Source organism: Adiantum capillus-veneris, chromosome 16 (genome assembly GCF_014529385.1).
Source record: "Adiantum capillus-veneris isolate H3 chromosome 16, ASM1452938v2, whole genome shotgun sequence".
Taxonomy (NCBI): Eukaryota; Viridiplantae; Streptophyta; class Polypodiopsida; order Polypodiales; family Pteridaceae; genus Adiantum; species Adiantum capillus-veneris.
This window is the reverse complement of record NC_140946.1, coordinates 75,897,259-75,911,441: the sequence shown is the minus strand read 5'-3', so window position 1 is coordinate 75,911,441 and position 14,183 is coordinate 75,897,259. Positions and strand designations below refer to the sequence as shown.

At 45.8% G+C, this 14,183-nt stretch overlaps 1 protein-coding gene across 4 annotated transcripts in view; it reads left to right on the top strand.

Moving 5' to 3' along the window:
* Positions 1–14,183, top strand: part of LOC147439297 (translocon at the outer membrane of chloroplasts 64-like) — a 108,344-nt gene that overhangs the window by 92,458 nt on the left and 1,703 nt on the right. For 2 of the 4 annotated variants that reach the window (XM_086485168.1, XM_086485169.1), the window contains exons 10-13: positions 48–175; positions 228–297; positions 383–452; positions 13,492–13,607. In XM_086485168.1, coding sequence (XP_086341294.1) covers positions 48–175; positions 228–297; positions 383–452; positions 13,492–13,577 — 354 coding nt within the window. In that variant the 3' untranslated portion in view covers positions 13,578–13,607. Of the gene's footprint in view, positions 1–47; positions 176–227; positions 298–382; positions 453–13,491; positions 13,860–14,183 lie in introns of those variants that run through there. The other 2 variants (XM_086485170.1, XM_086485167.1) reach the window with 2 other exon arrangements.

The window sequence follows — 14,183 nt, the reverse complement described above, 5'->3', positions numbered from 1 at the left end:
CTCGACATTTAGCATTGCTTTTTTATAATTGGTTTTGCAATGTACAGGGTAATATCGCCTTTAAAAAGAAAGATTTTAAAGCTGCCATAGAGTATTATTCTGAAGCCATACATTGCGATGAGAAGAACGCAACTTATTATAACAATCGAGCGGCAGCTTACCTGGCAATGTGCAGGTATGTCTGCGTAAGTAATATCAGTGCTGTTGCATAAAAAGTTTTGCCTCAGATTGTGTTCATTTTGCAGTTTCCACCAAGCTGAGGCTGACTGTACCAAGGCCATCGAGCTAGATAAGAAGGTGTGTGATTAGAGATGACATCGTGTTCAAGTTTATCCAGGCATTGAAAGTTTTGTAGTGAATCATGCCATTATATTGCCTTCAGAATGTCAAAGCTTATTTGAGGAGGGGTACAGCTCGCGAATTTCTTGGGTACTATAAGGAGGCTGATGAAGGTAAATTTTTTGATGAATTATCCCACTTAAAGGGCTATTAAATTTTTTTATTTTGCTTATGTAGCTGCAAAGGTTTGTGTAGTGTTATCATTTGCCAGTTAGACAAGAAAGAAGGCTAAGAAATATTTTCTTCTGCCGTATGTTTGTTTGTAAGAAAGTCATAAACTTGTTAATGGATGCTCTCTGCTTTAATTGCATAGAGATATAGGCCAACTGAAAATTGCCTTGAGGTTAGTTGCCATATTTTGTGCCACACACGAGCAAGACAACAGTTTTGTGTATCTTGTAGGTTCATGTTTTCTTTTTCAGCTCCTACTTGGCGGGGAGTTTATAAGAGTAATGCAAAATGTGGATAGGGTTTGAGTGGTTTGTCACAAACTGATGACGTGGCATGACCACCCGGACCAGTTGATGACATGGACAATAATACGGATCTTTGCAAATTGCGATGGCTTGTTGATGTGGCAGCAGTACGGACTTCCGCGATTTCGTTGTGCCACGTGGCAAGCTGTACGGATTTCCATGAATCACGCTAGTTGCTTTTGGGCTAGCAGCTTTTGAGTCAGAAGCTTTTCATGTAAAAATTCTTTTGAGTCTGAAGCTTTTCATGTAACCGCTTTTGAGGCCAAGGGCCTTTAAATAGAACCCAAGGCCCCTCTTTTCCTCAGTGTGCGGACGAGCAACTGAGTAGAGAGGGCCTGCGGGAGTTGTAAATTTGCTCAAGCATTAATAAAAAAATAAATACCAAAAGGGGCGCCAGATTTTGGGGCCAATACCTCTGGGCACAGAACTACGCCGGGTCGTGTTGACTCTAGTTTGAAAGTGTGATAAAGTTGTGAAGTATTTTAAGTGATTCTCTCGTGTGTCGTGCCAGACTTCTGACTTGGGGTGTCCAACTCTGGAATAGTGGTATTAGAGCTTCATGCTTGTGCTTTTCTCAAAGCATACCGGTCCTACCAAAGAGCAGACAGAGCACTTTGGCGCTTCCAAAGTCTACTGGAAATTCTATTAAAGAATCTTCGTGTCCTGACCTCGGACATATTAGCCACTACACATGTGATTGTGTTTTGAGTGCAGGACTGAAAGATCGAATGATCGACGAAATGACTGCAGCATTTCGGTCTTGAGCAATCTACGGACATGATCACAATAAGAATTAGCTTATTCGACATTAGTGAGGTCCTTTGTGGGTCTAGATGCGATTGCTAAATACGTTGCCAGGAATCGTGGTCCTAGATTTGGATGCATTTTATGTGATATGACTTGAATGTGATGTGATGTGATTGTGGTCTTTGTACAAGTGCTGGATCTGTGTAGTCTAGTGCATCGATACTTAGAGTCGGTGTCTACTGAAGGTGTGTCACAAACTGATGACGTAGCATGACCACCCGGACCAGCTGATGACGGGACAACATAACGGATCTCCGCAAATTGTGATGGCAGCAGTACGGACTTCCATGATTTGCGCTGTGCCACATGGCAGGCTATATGGATTTTCGTGAATCACGTTGGTTGCTTTTATGCCAACAGCTTTTGAGTTAGAAGCTTTTCATGTAAAATTGCTTTTGAGTCTGAAGCTTTTCATGTAACTGCTTTTGAGGACCCAAGGCCCCTCTTTTCCTCAGTGTGTTGACGAGCAACTGAGTAGAGAGGGGCCGCGGGAGTTGTAAATTTGCTCAAGGATTAATATAAAAATCAATTCCAAAAGGGGGGCTAGATTTTGGGGTCAATATCCCTGGCCACAGAGCTACGCCAGGCCGTGTCGACTCTATTTTGAAAGTGTGATAAAAGTTGTGAAGTATTAAGTGATTTCTCGTGTGTCGTGCCAAGACTTCCGACTTGGGTGTCCAAGTTTGTAACAGGTTGGTCCAACGTTTGTAACACTTTCACGTGGGCACTTCACTTGCGCTACGTAGACATGCTTCTGCTACATTCTAGCACGAGTCATTAGCTTAGGACCTAGCTTGGCACTTTGTGAGCCTTTAGCAGGACGTGCATACCCAAGCCTGTCATAGTTGCATACCCTCGCTTGGACATTACAACATTTTACCATGTAGGCATTTTGTGCTGCTTGAACCACCTCTTATGTGGACACTTAATTAATAAGTGACACTTGGGGACAATTTAATGGAATCGTGGGGCTGAATTAGACCCTGCTCGACCTAGCCAGTTCATCCTATAAATGCAGCCCATAGGGCGCTTGTAGAAGGTAGTGAACCCAGGGACTTGGCGGGGCACCAGACCATGCCGCAAGACCAGCCAGCGTTTTCTCAGAGACAGGACCAGCGTTTTCAGCAGAGTAGAAGCAGCGTTTTCAGCAGAGCAAGACCAGCGTTTTCAGTTTGGGACAGCTAGCGTTTTCACCCTTTGGAGCGTCGCAGATTCCAGCACCAACTTCGTCGTGGTTACAGTACCCTTACCATCAACACGATTAGCTAGTCAGGCATTCAAACCATAGAACCATCGTCGTCGTTGACACAATACCCCAGCACCTAGTACCCCTTGTGCCTTGGCTTGGCATAAGGATCCAGCAGTACCTCCTCGTCGCGTTATCGTCATCGACATAGATCCTCGAACCTCGTCGTCGACATATACCCATTAATACCTCGTTGTTGACATCATCGTCATGGACATAGACCCATTGATACCTCGTCGTCGACATCATTGTGATCGACATAGACCCATCAATACCTCGTCGTCGACATCATCATCATTGACATAGACCCCGTCGTCGCCATCATCATCCTCGTCGACATAGAACCTCTCAGTACCTCAGTACCTGTAGTACCATCAGTACCTAGTACCCAGCATCAGTAGCATCAATACCCATTAGCATTTGTATCTCAACATTTAGTCATTGTATCAGCATTGTGCAAGAATTAAGAAAGTACTTGCTCTGGCAACAGAGCAAGGGGGCCCTTGACGGTTGGGACCCGACATCTTATGTCGTCTCTCTCTCTTCTTCTCGGGTGTGTGTGTGTGTGTGGGGGTGTGTGAGTGTGTTAATAAAAAGAGGAAAATGGTATAACCTCTCTATCACCCAAGTGTGGTAGATGGGTTATGCCATTTCCCTCTTGACTAACCAGTCTTGAGTTCAACTCTCGTCGCATAGATCTTTGAGGTCTCTTGGGATAGTTTCCCACGACGTTAAAAGTTCTCTTCTTCTTGGGTGTGTGTGTGTGGGGGTGTGTGAGTGTGTTAATAAAAAGAGGAAAATCGTATAACCTTTCTATCACCCAAGTGTGGTAGATTGGTTATGCCATTTCCCTCTTGACTAACAAGGCTTGAGTTCAACTCTTGTCGGATAGATCTTTGAGGTCTCTTGGGATAGTTTCCCACTACGTTAAAAATTCGCTTCTTTTCTCTCTCTCTCTCTCTCTCTCTCTCTGGTGGGTTGAGCGCGAGGGTCTCTCTGCAGCGAGGAGGACAGTTCTCTCTCTGGCGGGGTGCTGAGCGCGAGGTTGAAGGGGCCCCTACAGACAGCAGAAAACCCTAGCGTACGACACGGATACATAGAGTACATTTCGTCTCTCTCTCTCTCTCTCTCTCTCTCTCTCTCTCTCTCTCAGGAGCAGGTTGCGGGGTAGCAGGTTGCGCCCCTACATCCTGGGTTTCGGGTGCATACAGCAGGCCTCCCATCCAGCGGGGGCTGCTTTCGGATACCACAGGGCACGTCCTGGAAGGGCTGTTTTCAGCACACTATTGCAGGTCGGAGCAGCCACAGTACGGCTGTGCTCGGGATATCACAGAGGGCTCTATCTCGAGCTCTTGCAGCGGAGCAGTACCTCAGATGGGGGCTCCGAGCAGGTACATTTTGCGCCCTGAGCGGGCTTGTTGATTGCGCGGGTTATCTCCAGCAGGGGATTGCGTAGACGCTCTTTTCCTACAGGGGTTGAAGCTGGGGCAGACCCGTTGGGGAGTGCATCATCTACATTCAGCAGGGTACATGCTTTGCACCCTTCGGGTAGCCTTCACTTGCAGGCATTCTCAAGCAGCCAGGGGCTGCGTGATATGAGCAGGACAGCTTTGGGCAGTGCTGGGAGTTAAGGCATCTGGCGCAAGGCTCTCTTATCATATAAGGTTTTACTGCATAAAAGCTGGACAGCAGCTGGTGGTCAGTTACGCAGGCGAAAACAATACCGACGGAGACATCATACGCGTAGACGTCGGCAAGAGCGCACGGGCGGCATCATCATACCTGTAGGCGGCAAAACATTCACATAGGTAGGCGCTTTTACTCCATACGCGTAGGAGGGTCATCATATGCGTAGGTCAACAGACACCATACGCGTAGGTCGTCATTCTACGCGTAGGTCAGGTGTAACCGGCTTGTTAACTTCAAAAAGGGCGGTAGACTTTACTTCAAACCTTGATTTAGCTTTCACCCATTATTAGTCGTCTATTCTATCTGTGCTATAATGTCACAAGAGAGGGGAATGGGATACAGATGCTAGAATGCATCTGTATGCGAGTCAGACACTAGATTGGCCCCTAAATAGGCGCCCCTTTCGGTATTTCTTTATTCTTTTATAGTTAAGAGGAAGTACAAAGAGTGCTTATAGCACTAAACCTGTATCCCGCAGTTTCTATCCTGTTTGGAGGAATTTGGGTAGCATAACGGCGCAGAACCCTGTCCAAAACAGTCTGCAAGTAGGGAATCCTAAGGAGACCACTGTCCTTGTCCCGATTCCACCTTTAATTGACCAAAACAGAGCATAACCAGCCTCTGTAATTTCTCGTTATTGACTGGTTTTTCTCTGTTTTCAGCTCCCTGTAGCCCTTGCACTGTTCCCTGCGCCTTGGGTTAGTTGTCCCTTGAATCTGGAAGGATTTAGGGCATCGAAACAGCCCCAAACTTGCAAAAATCAGAGTTCTGGGAATCCTAATCTGTATCCAGCAATACAACACCTGTTTTGGCTAAATTTTGGCAACACAACGGCTCCAAAATTGACCCGAAATTCTTTACTTTAGAGACACACACAGAGTACTTTGCAAAGGAAACCTGCAACGGGAATTAACACTTGAATACACACACGGCTTGGAAGCTAGAATGCCCTGAGTAGACGCCGACAACCTGTAGGCCCCAAAATTGACGTCCCTTTCGGTATTTCTTTATACTTTGAGAGGGTAAATTTACAAAGTAGAGTCCTGGGAATCCTTTGTCTATATCCAACTAGATACCACTTGATTTGGCCAAATTTCGGCAGCATAACATTCCCAAAACTTGCGCGAAACCAATTCCCCTGTTGTAACTCACTTCCACTGGCATAAACCCTCTGATTCCAACTCAAAAAGAGCAATTACAGCTCACTGGAATTTTTGGTTTTTCACTTGTTTTGAGCCCCAACACTTCCCAGAAGTGGTTCTCTGACAATTGGGCACTGTTCCCAATGCATCTGGCATCCATACGGCTGCAAAACAGTAAATTTCAGACCGCTGTATTTTCTGGTTAGGACCTGGTTTTGACCTAATTTCAGCTGTCAATTGTCCCTGCACTGTTTCCAATGCCTTGGACTACGTGCCCCTTGATTCTGGCATGATTCCGAGCACAAAACAGTCCCAAAACAGCCCAAAATCAGCAATAAAACAGTGCTGATTTTTGTGTGTTTACTTGAGAGGTTATCACCCTCTCGTTTCCCTGCTTTGGAGTAGCAGTTAGCTACTTCTGTTCCTGTTCAGGGAGGCTCTTGTCTCAGCAATAGAGCATCAAACCACAAGACTGTACATGGTCAATCTGATGAGCCTACTAGAGGGGCATAACCATAAAGAATAGGGGAGAGAGAAAGAATAGGGGAGAGAGAGAGCAGTGAGAGGTGTGCCGGTCATGACATCCTGCACCTCACTGTACATAGAGGGTAAGCCAACACTCCATTGAAGCTCTCCCACTTGTGACAACACTCAAAAACGAGCTCACAGCTGAAAATCACGTTTTTGTCTTCTCTTTAAGTAGTAAATTGGCCTCAGAGTGCCAAGTGTCACTCATTTGTGCATTTTCCCGCTTCAGATCCTCGGGTCTAAAAATTTCTCACCTGCAGCCTCTGTTGACTTGGCCACAGAGTAACAAAATGATCCCCATGTCAAACTGCACGTAATGACGCGAAGACATTTTGCCGTCCAAAAATAGCAGTCCCTAAAATTTAGGAGTTTCTGCCATTACATTCTTCTAGGTCATCTGACCCTCTTTGTACACTGCAGCCACACCCAGAATTGAAAAGGATATGTAGCAAAGGATTCCGCTTTGGCTGGCCAATGACCCCACTTTGGCTAACCATAGTCCTTGTCCAACCTTAGTGCTCTTTAGCCCTTAGGCTTGGACTCTCTCTAAGCACTTCCACACTGGCTATGCAATGCAAGGCAGTTAGATTTCCAGAGGGGTGTTTCCAAAAGGTAAAACAAACGAAATTCCCCAAAGAAAGAGAAAATAAACAAAAATGGAATTGCCATTGGCTGGTGACATCAGGCATCCTACATGTAGCTGGGAAGACATCATACGCGTAGCTCAGCTGGATATCATATGCGACATCATACGCGTAGGTTTCAGTGGAAAGTTCTGTGTGCGAAATGGTAAGTGAACCCGATACATCTCTTGAACAACAAAGCATGGAAGCAATCTCTTCTGCATAGGACATGGATGCCGTCAATGTCTAACTTGTTTGCAAGTCGCGAGCAAAGGCAACCTTCATGCTAACGAACAAGCGGATGGCGCAGATGGAGAGGGAAATGAAGGAGTGGAAAACAGAGATGGAAGGATGGTGGAAGGAGAAGGCCAACCTCCTTCAGATGGTCTTCAATGAAGGCGCACAATGGAAGAAGGAGAAAGAGAGCCTTAACGAAGAAATACAGACACTCAAAGACGAAGTCTCAGCCCTCAAACAGGAGCTCGCTGATAGAGTAAGATGTGGACTAGAGGAAGGCGAATTTCAGCCCTCGGTAATAGATGAAATCAAGGAAATCATGGAACAGGTAAGGATGATCACAGAGGAAGAAAAATTGAGTGTGGCAAAGACATCTTCATGGGCGGAGATGATAACAAGGACACAGAAAAAGGCGGACGAGGCCGAAAAATGGATTGAGGTCGCCAAGAAAGGGAAAGGCCAAGAAACTCCTTGTACACCGACGCTTATCAACATGACCCTCGAAGAGGAACAAAGAAGGCGGATGCGAGCACTGCATGTGAGTGACTGGTCTCAAGGACATACACAATGTGGAGAAAGAGGTCACAAGCCTTACATCCATGATGGGGATGGAGAAGCCTCTGCACACAAAGGCATGGAGGGTAGGTAAGAAAAGTGATGGCACGGGAGAGTCTTCACAAGGGAGAGCTCTCATACTATGCTTCCCCTCGTTGGAAGAGAAGAAGGAATTCTTGAGGAAGAGGCCTACTCTCAAAAAGATAGGTATTTTCCTTGGTGATGACCTGACTTTGTCACAGCTTGCACATATGAGAGAGGTAATGCCAGAGATTACAGCGGCAAGGGAGAAGGGAAAGATGGCCTTCTATAGAGTTGGACGGGTGGTGATTTTAGAGCGGCGCACTGCATGACGGTGCAAGACATATGGGACCACGCTAAAGATGGCTACCTGGAATTGTAATGCGTCTATGAGGTTGGACGTGGGTGCATTTGAGGACAGTTTCAAAGACAAGGATATTGTATTCTTCTCAGAGACTCATCAAGCCCCTGGACAGGTGATGCCACATGTGGTGGGATACAGATGGGAGACAGCTCACAAGACAAATGCGAGATCTGAGCATGGGAGTAGAGGTTCAGGAGGAGTAGCAATGCTATTCAGAGAGGAACTACAACCATTACTCCATATTGTACGAAGAGATGATCATGCTAGATATATGTGGGTAAAACTGAGAGCTGACACAGGTCGATTCCTATATATTGCCATATGTTACTTTCCTCCGAGTACATCAGTGTATGTTGCATCCAGAGGGCAGTCGCCTTTCTCTATACTAGATGATGACACATGGGAGTTTTCTAGGCATGGTGATATCATTCTCCTAGGGGACTTCAATGCCCGAACGGGCAACTCGCAGACAATCTTCTACGACACTTCAGATGAGATGCTTAGAGAGCTGGATGTGGGTGAGTTGGGACTTGACAGATGCTCAGATGATAGAGAGCAGACGGAATATGGGAGATACCTCCTGGAAATGATGACTACACATGGATTAGCTATACTTAATGGCTTACAGCGATTTCCTGGAGCAGCCGGTTTCACATGCTTTCCACACAGACATGGGGCCAGTACAGTGGATTATGTTATGACACAACCGAGCTTTATCCCCTGCATTCAGGATCTCACAGCGGGAGCTAGGCCAGTGGGCATAGTGTAGATCATGCTCTCTTGACACTGTCCGTCAAATTTCAATATAGTACAACCTAGACATCAGGAGGCAAGTCACACAGCCGCTATACATTTACTCCGGAGACTGATTTCGTTTATAGAGAGGAGATTTGGGACCGTCTATTGGAAGGCACAATTGGTACAAATGATACAGGCCTCTCAGTAGAGGAGGGCACCACTCTATTGACTGAGACACTATATGGGGCTGCATCAGTGGCATACCCACACACTCAGCCGGGCAAGAGACGTCATTCTGGGAGCATGCCCCAGAATAGTTGGTATGATGAGGAATGCAGAGAGATGAGAGCCCAGCTTCAGAGGGATCTTCTTTTAGGAGTCATCACTTACAGACAGTCTCGGATTGCTTTTCGACGCCTTGTGCGACGGAAGAAGCGAGCTTACCTAGCTCAGATGGAACGAGACTTACATCAGATGTTCTTGAGTAGGGACTCAGGAGAGGCATGGCAACTCTTCCATGAGCACTCCCAACCCCAGTGATTACTTCACTTGATGTGTGGGGCCTATATGCGACATCATTATATACGGTTTCTGGATAGGAACCCCTTCCAGACCCTACCAAGCCTTGCCCAGCTACGAGCACTTTCTTTACACCTGAGATGGTACAAAGGGCCATCGACAGGATGAGGACCAGGAAGGCTTATGATCATGACGGTCTAGTAGCGGAGCACTTTATACATGCCAGGGATATGTTGATGGAGGTTCTTGCAGTGTTGTTCAATCGTGCCATGTGTGAGGGATTACCTGAGACTTGGAGGTTGTCTAATATTGTGCCCATCTTCAAGGCTGGGGACCCTACAGAGCTTGGGAACTACCGCACTATTAAAGTTGGACACACATTGGCACGGTTGTATGCATCTATTTTGGAGAACCACTTGAATAATTGGGCAGAGGGCGAGGGTGTACGAGCAAAGGGTCAGGCCGGCTTCAGGAGGGGTTTCTCTACTCTTGATCATATTCTGACACTCAGGGCCATCATTGAGGAGGGCAGATCACATGGGAGATGGATCTATTGTAGCTTTGTGGATTTTCGCAAAGCATTTGACATGGTACCAAGAGCTCGATTGATGCGCAGACTGCAAGAGATGGGGGTGCCCATAGAGGTGATTTGGGGGATTATGGCTTTGTACAGATCAGTGGTAGGACATGTACGCACTCCGGAAGGGGTATCTGATTTAGTTCACTCTACTATTGGAGTGAAACAAGGCTGCCCATTGTCTCCTAATCTATTTGGTATGTATGTTGATGAGGTGTCTGAGTACATTGACAGAGAGGGTGACAGGGGTGCCCAGCTGGCAGGGACGTGGATCCCATTGTTGCTATATGCTGATGATATTGTGCTGATATCAGACTCACGAGAAGGTATGCAACGACATTTGGATGCACTATGCTGTTTTGCAGAGGATAGTGGATTGTGTGGAAACCTAGGTAAAACCAAGGTTATGGTGTTTAACACCACACCGCAATGGATTAGGAGATCAGTACCTACTTTCAAATATGGTTAGGAGATTGTGGAGTATACAGATGCATACACTTACCTGGGGTAAGTCTTTACTGGGCCGAGATTTTCTTTGAGAAGAGCAGCAGAGACTAGACTAACTAGAGCTAGTGCGGCTCTGGGAGGAATGGAGAGGATGTGTTCGCAGGTTCAGTCCCAGGAACCTAGGACAAAGTTATGGCTCTTTGATACTTTGGTTGCTTCTACTATGTTATATGGGGTGCAGGTTTGGGGACCTTCTATAGGCCAGGATGGCTGGAGGCCTATGGAGAAGCCCCTGGTATCTATGATCTCTCGGCTAATTAGAGCCAAGGCTTCCGTACCGCATGATATCATTCGAGCGGAATTAGCTGCCCCCCCCCATGGAGATTGAGGCGCTTACCAGATCAGTCTCCTTTGTACACAGTCTGTGGGATACTACCAGAGACAGATATGCCAGGGTGGCTCTAGAGTCCTCCAGACAATTAGCTCTTAATGGGGATACATCATGCTGGTTTGCATAGATGGCATCATGGTTTCAGACACATGGTTTCACCATGGACAGGTTGCCTCCTTTTCAATACTCTCTACAGGCACCCTTGAGGTCTTTGACACGGGTAGAGATTAATAGACTTATTCGTCATGATCTGATCCAGCTGGACACGAGGAGGACATGGATAGAGCCGTTACAGGAGTTGGGCACAAAGATGGCTTTCTATAGAGAGCATCTTCTCCATCTCACGGGGGATGGGTTTGTGATTCGACCTAGCTATATGGACACGCATCTTTCTCATGGTTTGCGTTGTGCCATTGGCCAGATACGCACGCCCTCACATCAGCTCGAGATTGAGACTGGCAGATTCTGAGGGACACCAGCAGATAGTAGGATATGCAGCTTATGCCATCTAGAGCCAGAGACAGAAGTACATTACATATGTCATTGCACAGTGTACTATGAGATACGAGGCCGTTTTCATTGTCTATTCAGAGAAGGTTTTGGGCCTCTATCTAGGGTCATGAGTTACGAGGATCGGAGATGTCTTGGGCTATATCTACTTGAGTTGCACAGGCATAGAGAAACTTTACTGAGGAGAGCCGAAGAGAGACAACCCCAGAGACAGATCACAGATTCTTTACACTAGATATTGTACACCCAAAAGAACAGACAGAGGAGCAGCCAACAGTGGAGAGGTCTACCCGCACTATTGGCATTCTCATAGACCGAGCATTGGAGCTAGGGAGATCTAGACGACCTCGATGGAGAAGAGGAGCTACACAGTTTCGAAGGAGGCTACAGCAAAGGATTCGAGCCATACTCTTTCGTCGTCCAGAGTGCAGATGAAGATGGATCTCTACTCCCCTCCCATATTGTCTTCACATTGTATTGCTTAGTTTAGGATCCTGCAGTATTTATATTTTGTTATCCTAGTTTAATTTATTTTACTAATCTGACTTTGTATCAGATACACCGCATTGTAACTTTCTGGTCTCATAGGTCACTTTGGCCTTTTGAAGACGTTAATATAACATTTCATTTCATTTCATTTCTCTCTCTCTCTCTCTCTCTCTCTCTCTCTCTCTCTCTCTCTCTCTCTCTCTCTCTCATTCAGTTCAGTTCATTCTTTCAAGTGAAGTAAAGTGTCCCTTGTGTTTGGTGCAAAGTACTAGATCCACGCTAAATCGCTGGATACAATGGTGAAAGCAGAAGCCTGAAGAGCACACGGAGGCCAGACTCTGAAACACTTTCCTCTGATGTCATTTGCAGTGTGCCTCTTATAGATGGATATTTGTATATAGTTCGCTAGAGGGAGTGGACACCCATGGTCAGAGAGAGTGTCACTCTCTGATGACTTGTTTGTCTTGCCTTCAGGAATCCCCTCGTGATGATTTTTTGGAGTTGTTTCTTCGCTTATGGTCCGCGGAGACTCCTTAGTCATAGCTAAGAGATGGATCATTGCAGACTGTCTTATTTTTCCTTAAGTACATTTTAAACGGTCCAGTGTTCCAGGGTGGTAGATTTTACTCCCATGGTCAAGTTTATGTTTCAGATGCTTGAGGATCATTCTAGTCATGGTGAGCTGGCTATAGCAACAGAGCCAAAAAAATGGATTGGAGTTAAGACACATTGAGCTCTATCAGTATTTTGATGATGCAGTTGGGAGGCTTTTTGGTTTGAGTTTGCTTCATTGTGCGACTTCCTGCTAGTTTTCTTTTAGCGTATGATTGGGAGCCTCCTATCAATTTAGTGTTTGATGTTTACAAAACATCCCATTTTGGTATGTGTTAGCAAGATCTTGAAACGCGGATGTGAGAGTTTTTTGAAGCTCCATCCCATGGTTGTGTCAAATTATTCCTTGTGCAGGACATGAGCTCCTCTGCGGAAGCGATTCTCTGTCGATGGATGGTGGCCCAATGATTGGGGTTTTCAAGGGTGGCAGAGGAAAGTGGGAAAGGGTTGTCATGATGTGGCATGGCAGAGTGGTGGCCTGGTAACTGGCTGGCTGATGATGGGGTACGAAGCCCTGTGACAGATGGCTGACATGGCAGCAGGGGCCTTCTGATGTTGACAAGCTGATTTAGTAGCCATGTCAGCAGGTGATGTGGCAGCTGCATGTGGCATTTGGGTCAGGACCAGCTGCCGGCTGTACCCAAATTTGGTGTCCCAAACTGGCACGAACGGCCATACAAGGCATGATGGTCCATGCACAGGATGGTAATGCACCGCTCACAGGATTTTTAACCTTTGCTAATGATGCATCAGGATCAAAGCCAGCTTCTTACGAGACCATGAAGGGTCATAAAAATGTCAAGAACTTCTTAAAGGGAAGCGGTCAACCGAGACTCAGTTGACAGTAGAGAAAAAGGCTGAGTGGTACAAGCAAGGAAAGAGCTTTAGTTGTGGTGAGAGTGGTCATTGCGGAAAAGTGTCTGAAGAAGGAGAAAAGTCCAGTTGACAAGTTAAAGGCTTCATTAACGCAAGGAAAGAACAAAGCATTGTTAGGATTGTAGAAGTGTGAATTCTCGTCTAGCCCATTACTGATAGCTGGTCTAAAGTTTTTGTGTGGCTCTCTGAGATGTTGACGGAATATATATATTGCTGGGAAATTAGGTATTTGAGGAGTACTGTTTGCACCACAACTTGTCGTGCAATGAGCTCCTTTACTGATGTCAAGTTTCTGTTTATTGCAGATTTTGGGCAAGCTCTTGTTTTTGAGCCTACTAACAAGACAGCTGCAGAGGGGGTCAAGAGACTGAAGAAGCTTCTGTATGAATAGCTTTTCTTCGAGTTTGAGGAGGCTGTAGTGGTAGGAGATTTTTGTTTCCTTTTCTATTTTCCCTTTCCACAGTTACAGAAAGTAGTTAATTTTCTCAGTGCAAAGGCTGACCTGGGGTTGCTGAAGTAATTATAGCATTTTTTGATGAGCTTTGTATAGTCTTAAGGCCAGGGTTATGAACATTTCTTGCCCATAGCAAGGCAAGAAAACTCCAGGACTTGATGTTATTGTTACATTCAGTCGACCTTGTACTATCATTCTGTAAAGGAAGTATTGTGGCTCTCCTTTTCCCTTGCCTGTGGGTGGTAGACATCCGTTACCTATTTCTGAACTGTTCCGAGAAAAAAGAAGAACCACTCTTGCTAGCTGCGAACCCTGAAAGCCCTGGGTATTTCAAATCGTATGGTGGCACGTGAGTGTACAATAGGGGGGTTTTGTAAGACAAAAAGGATAGATTTTACAAAGGAGGAAACGTATATAGGGGTAAATAAGGATATCTTGGTGCTCGCGGGTGACTCCTTAGTGACGTGGTTGGGGACCTTTTTTATATATATATATATATATATATATATATATATATATATATATATATATATATATATATAT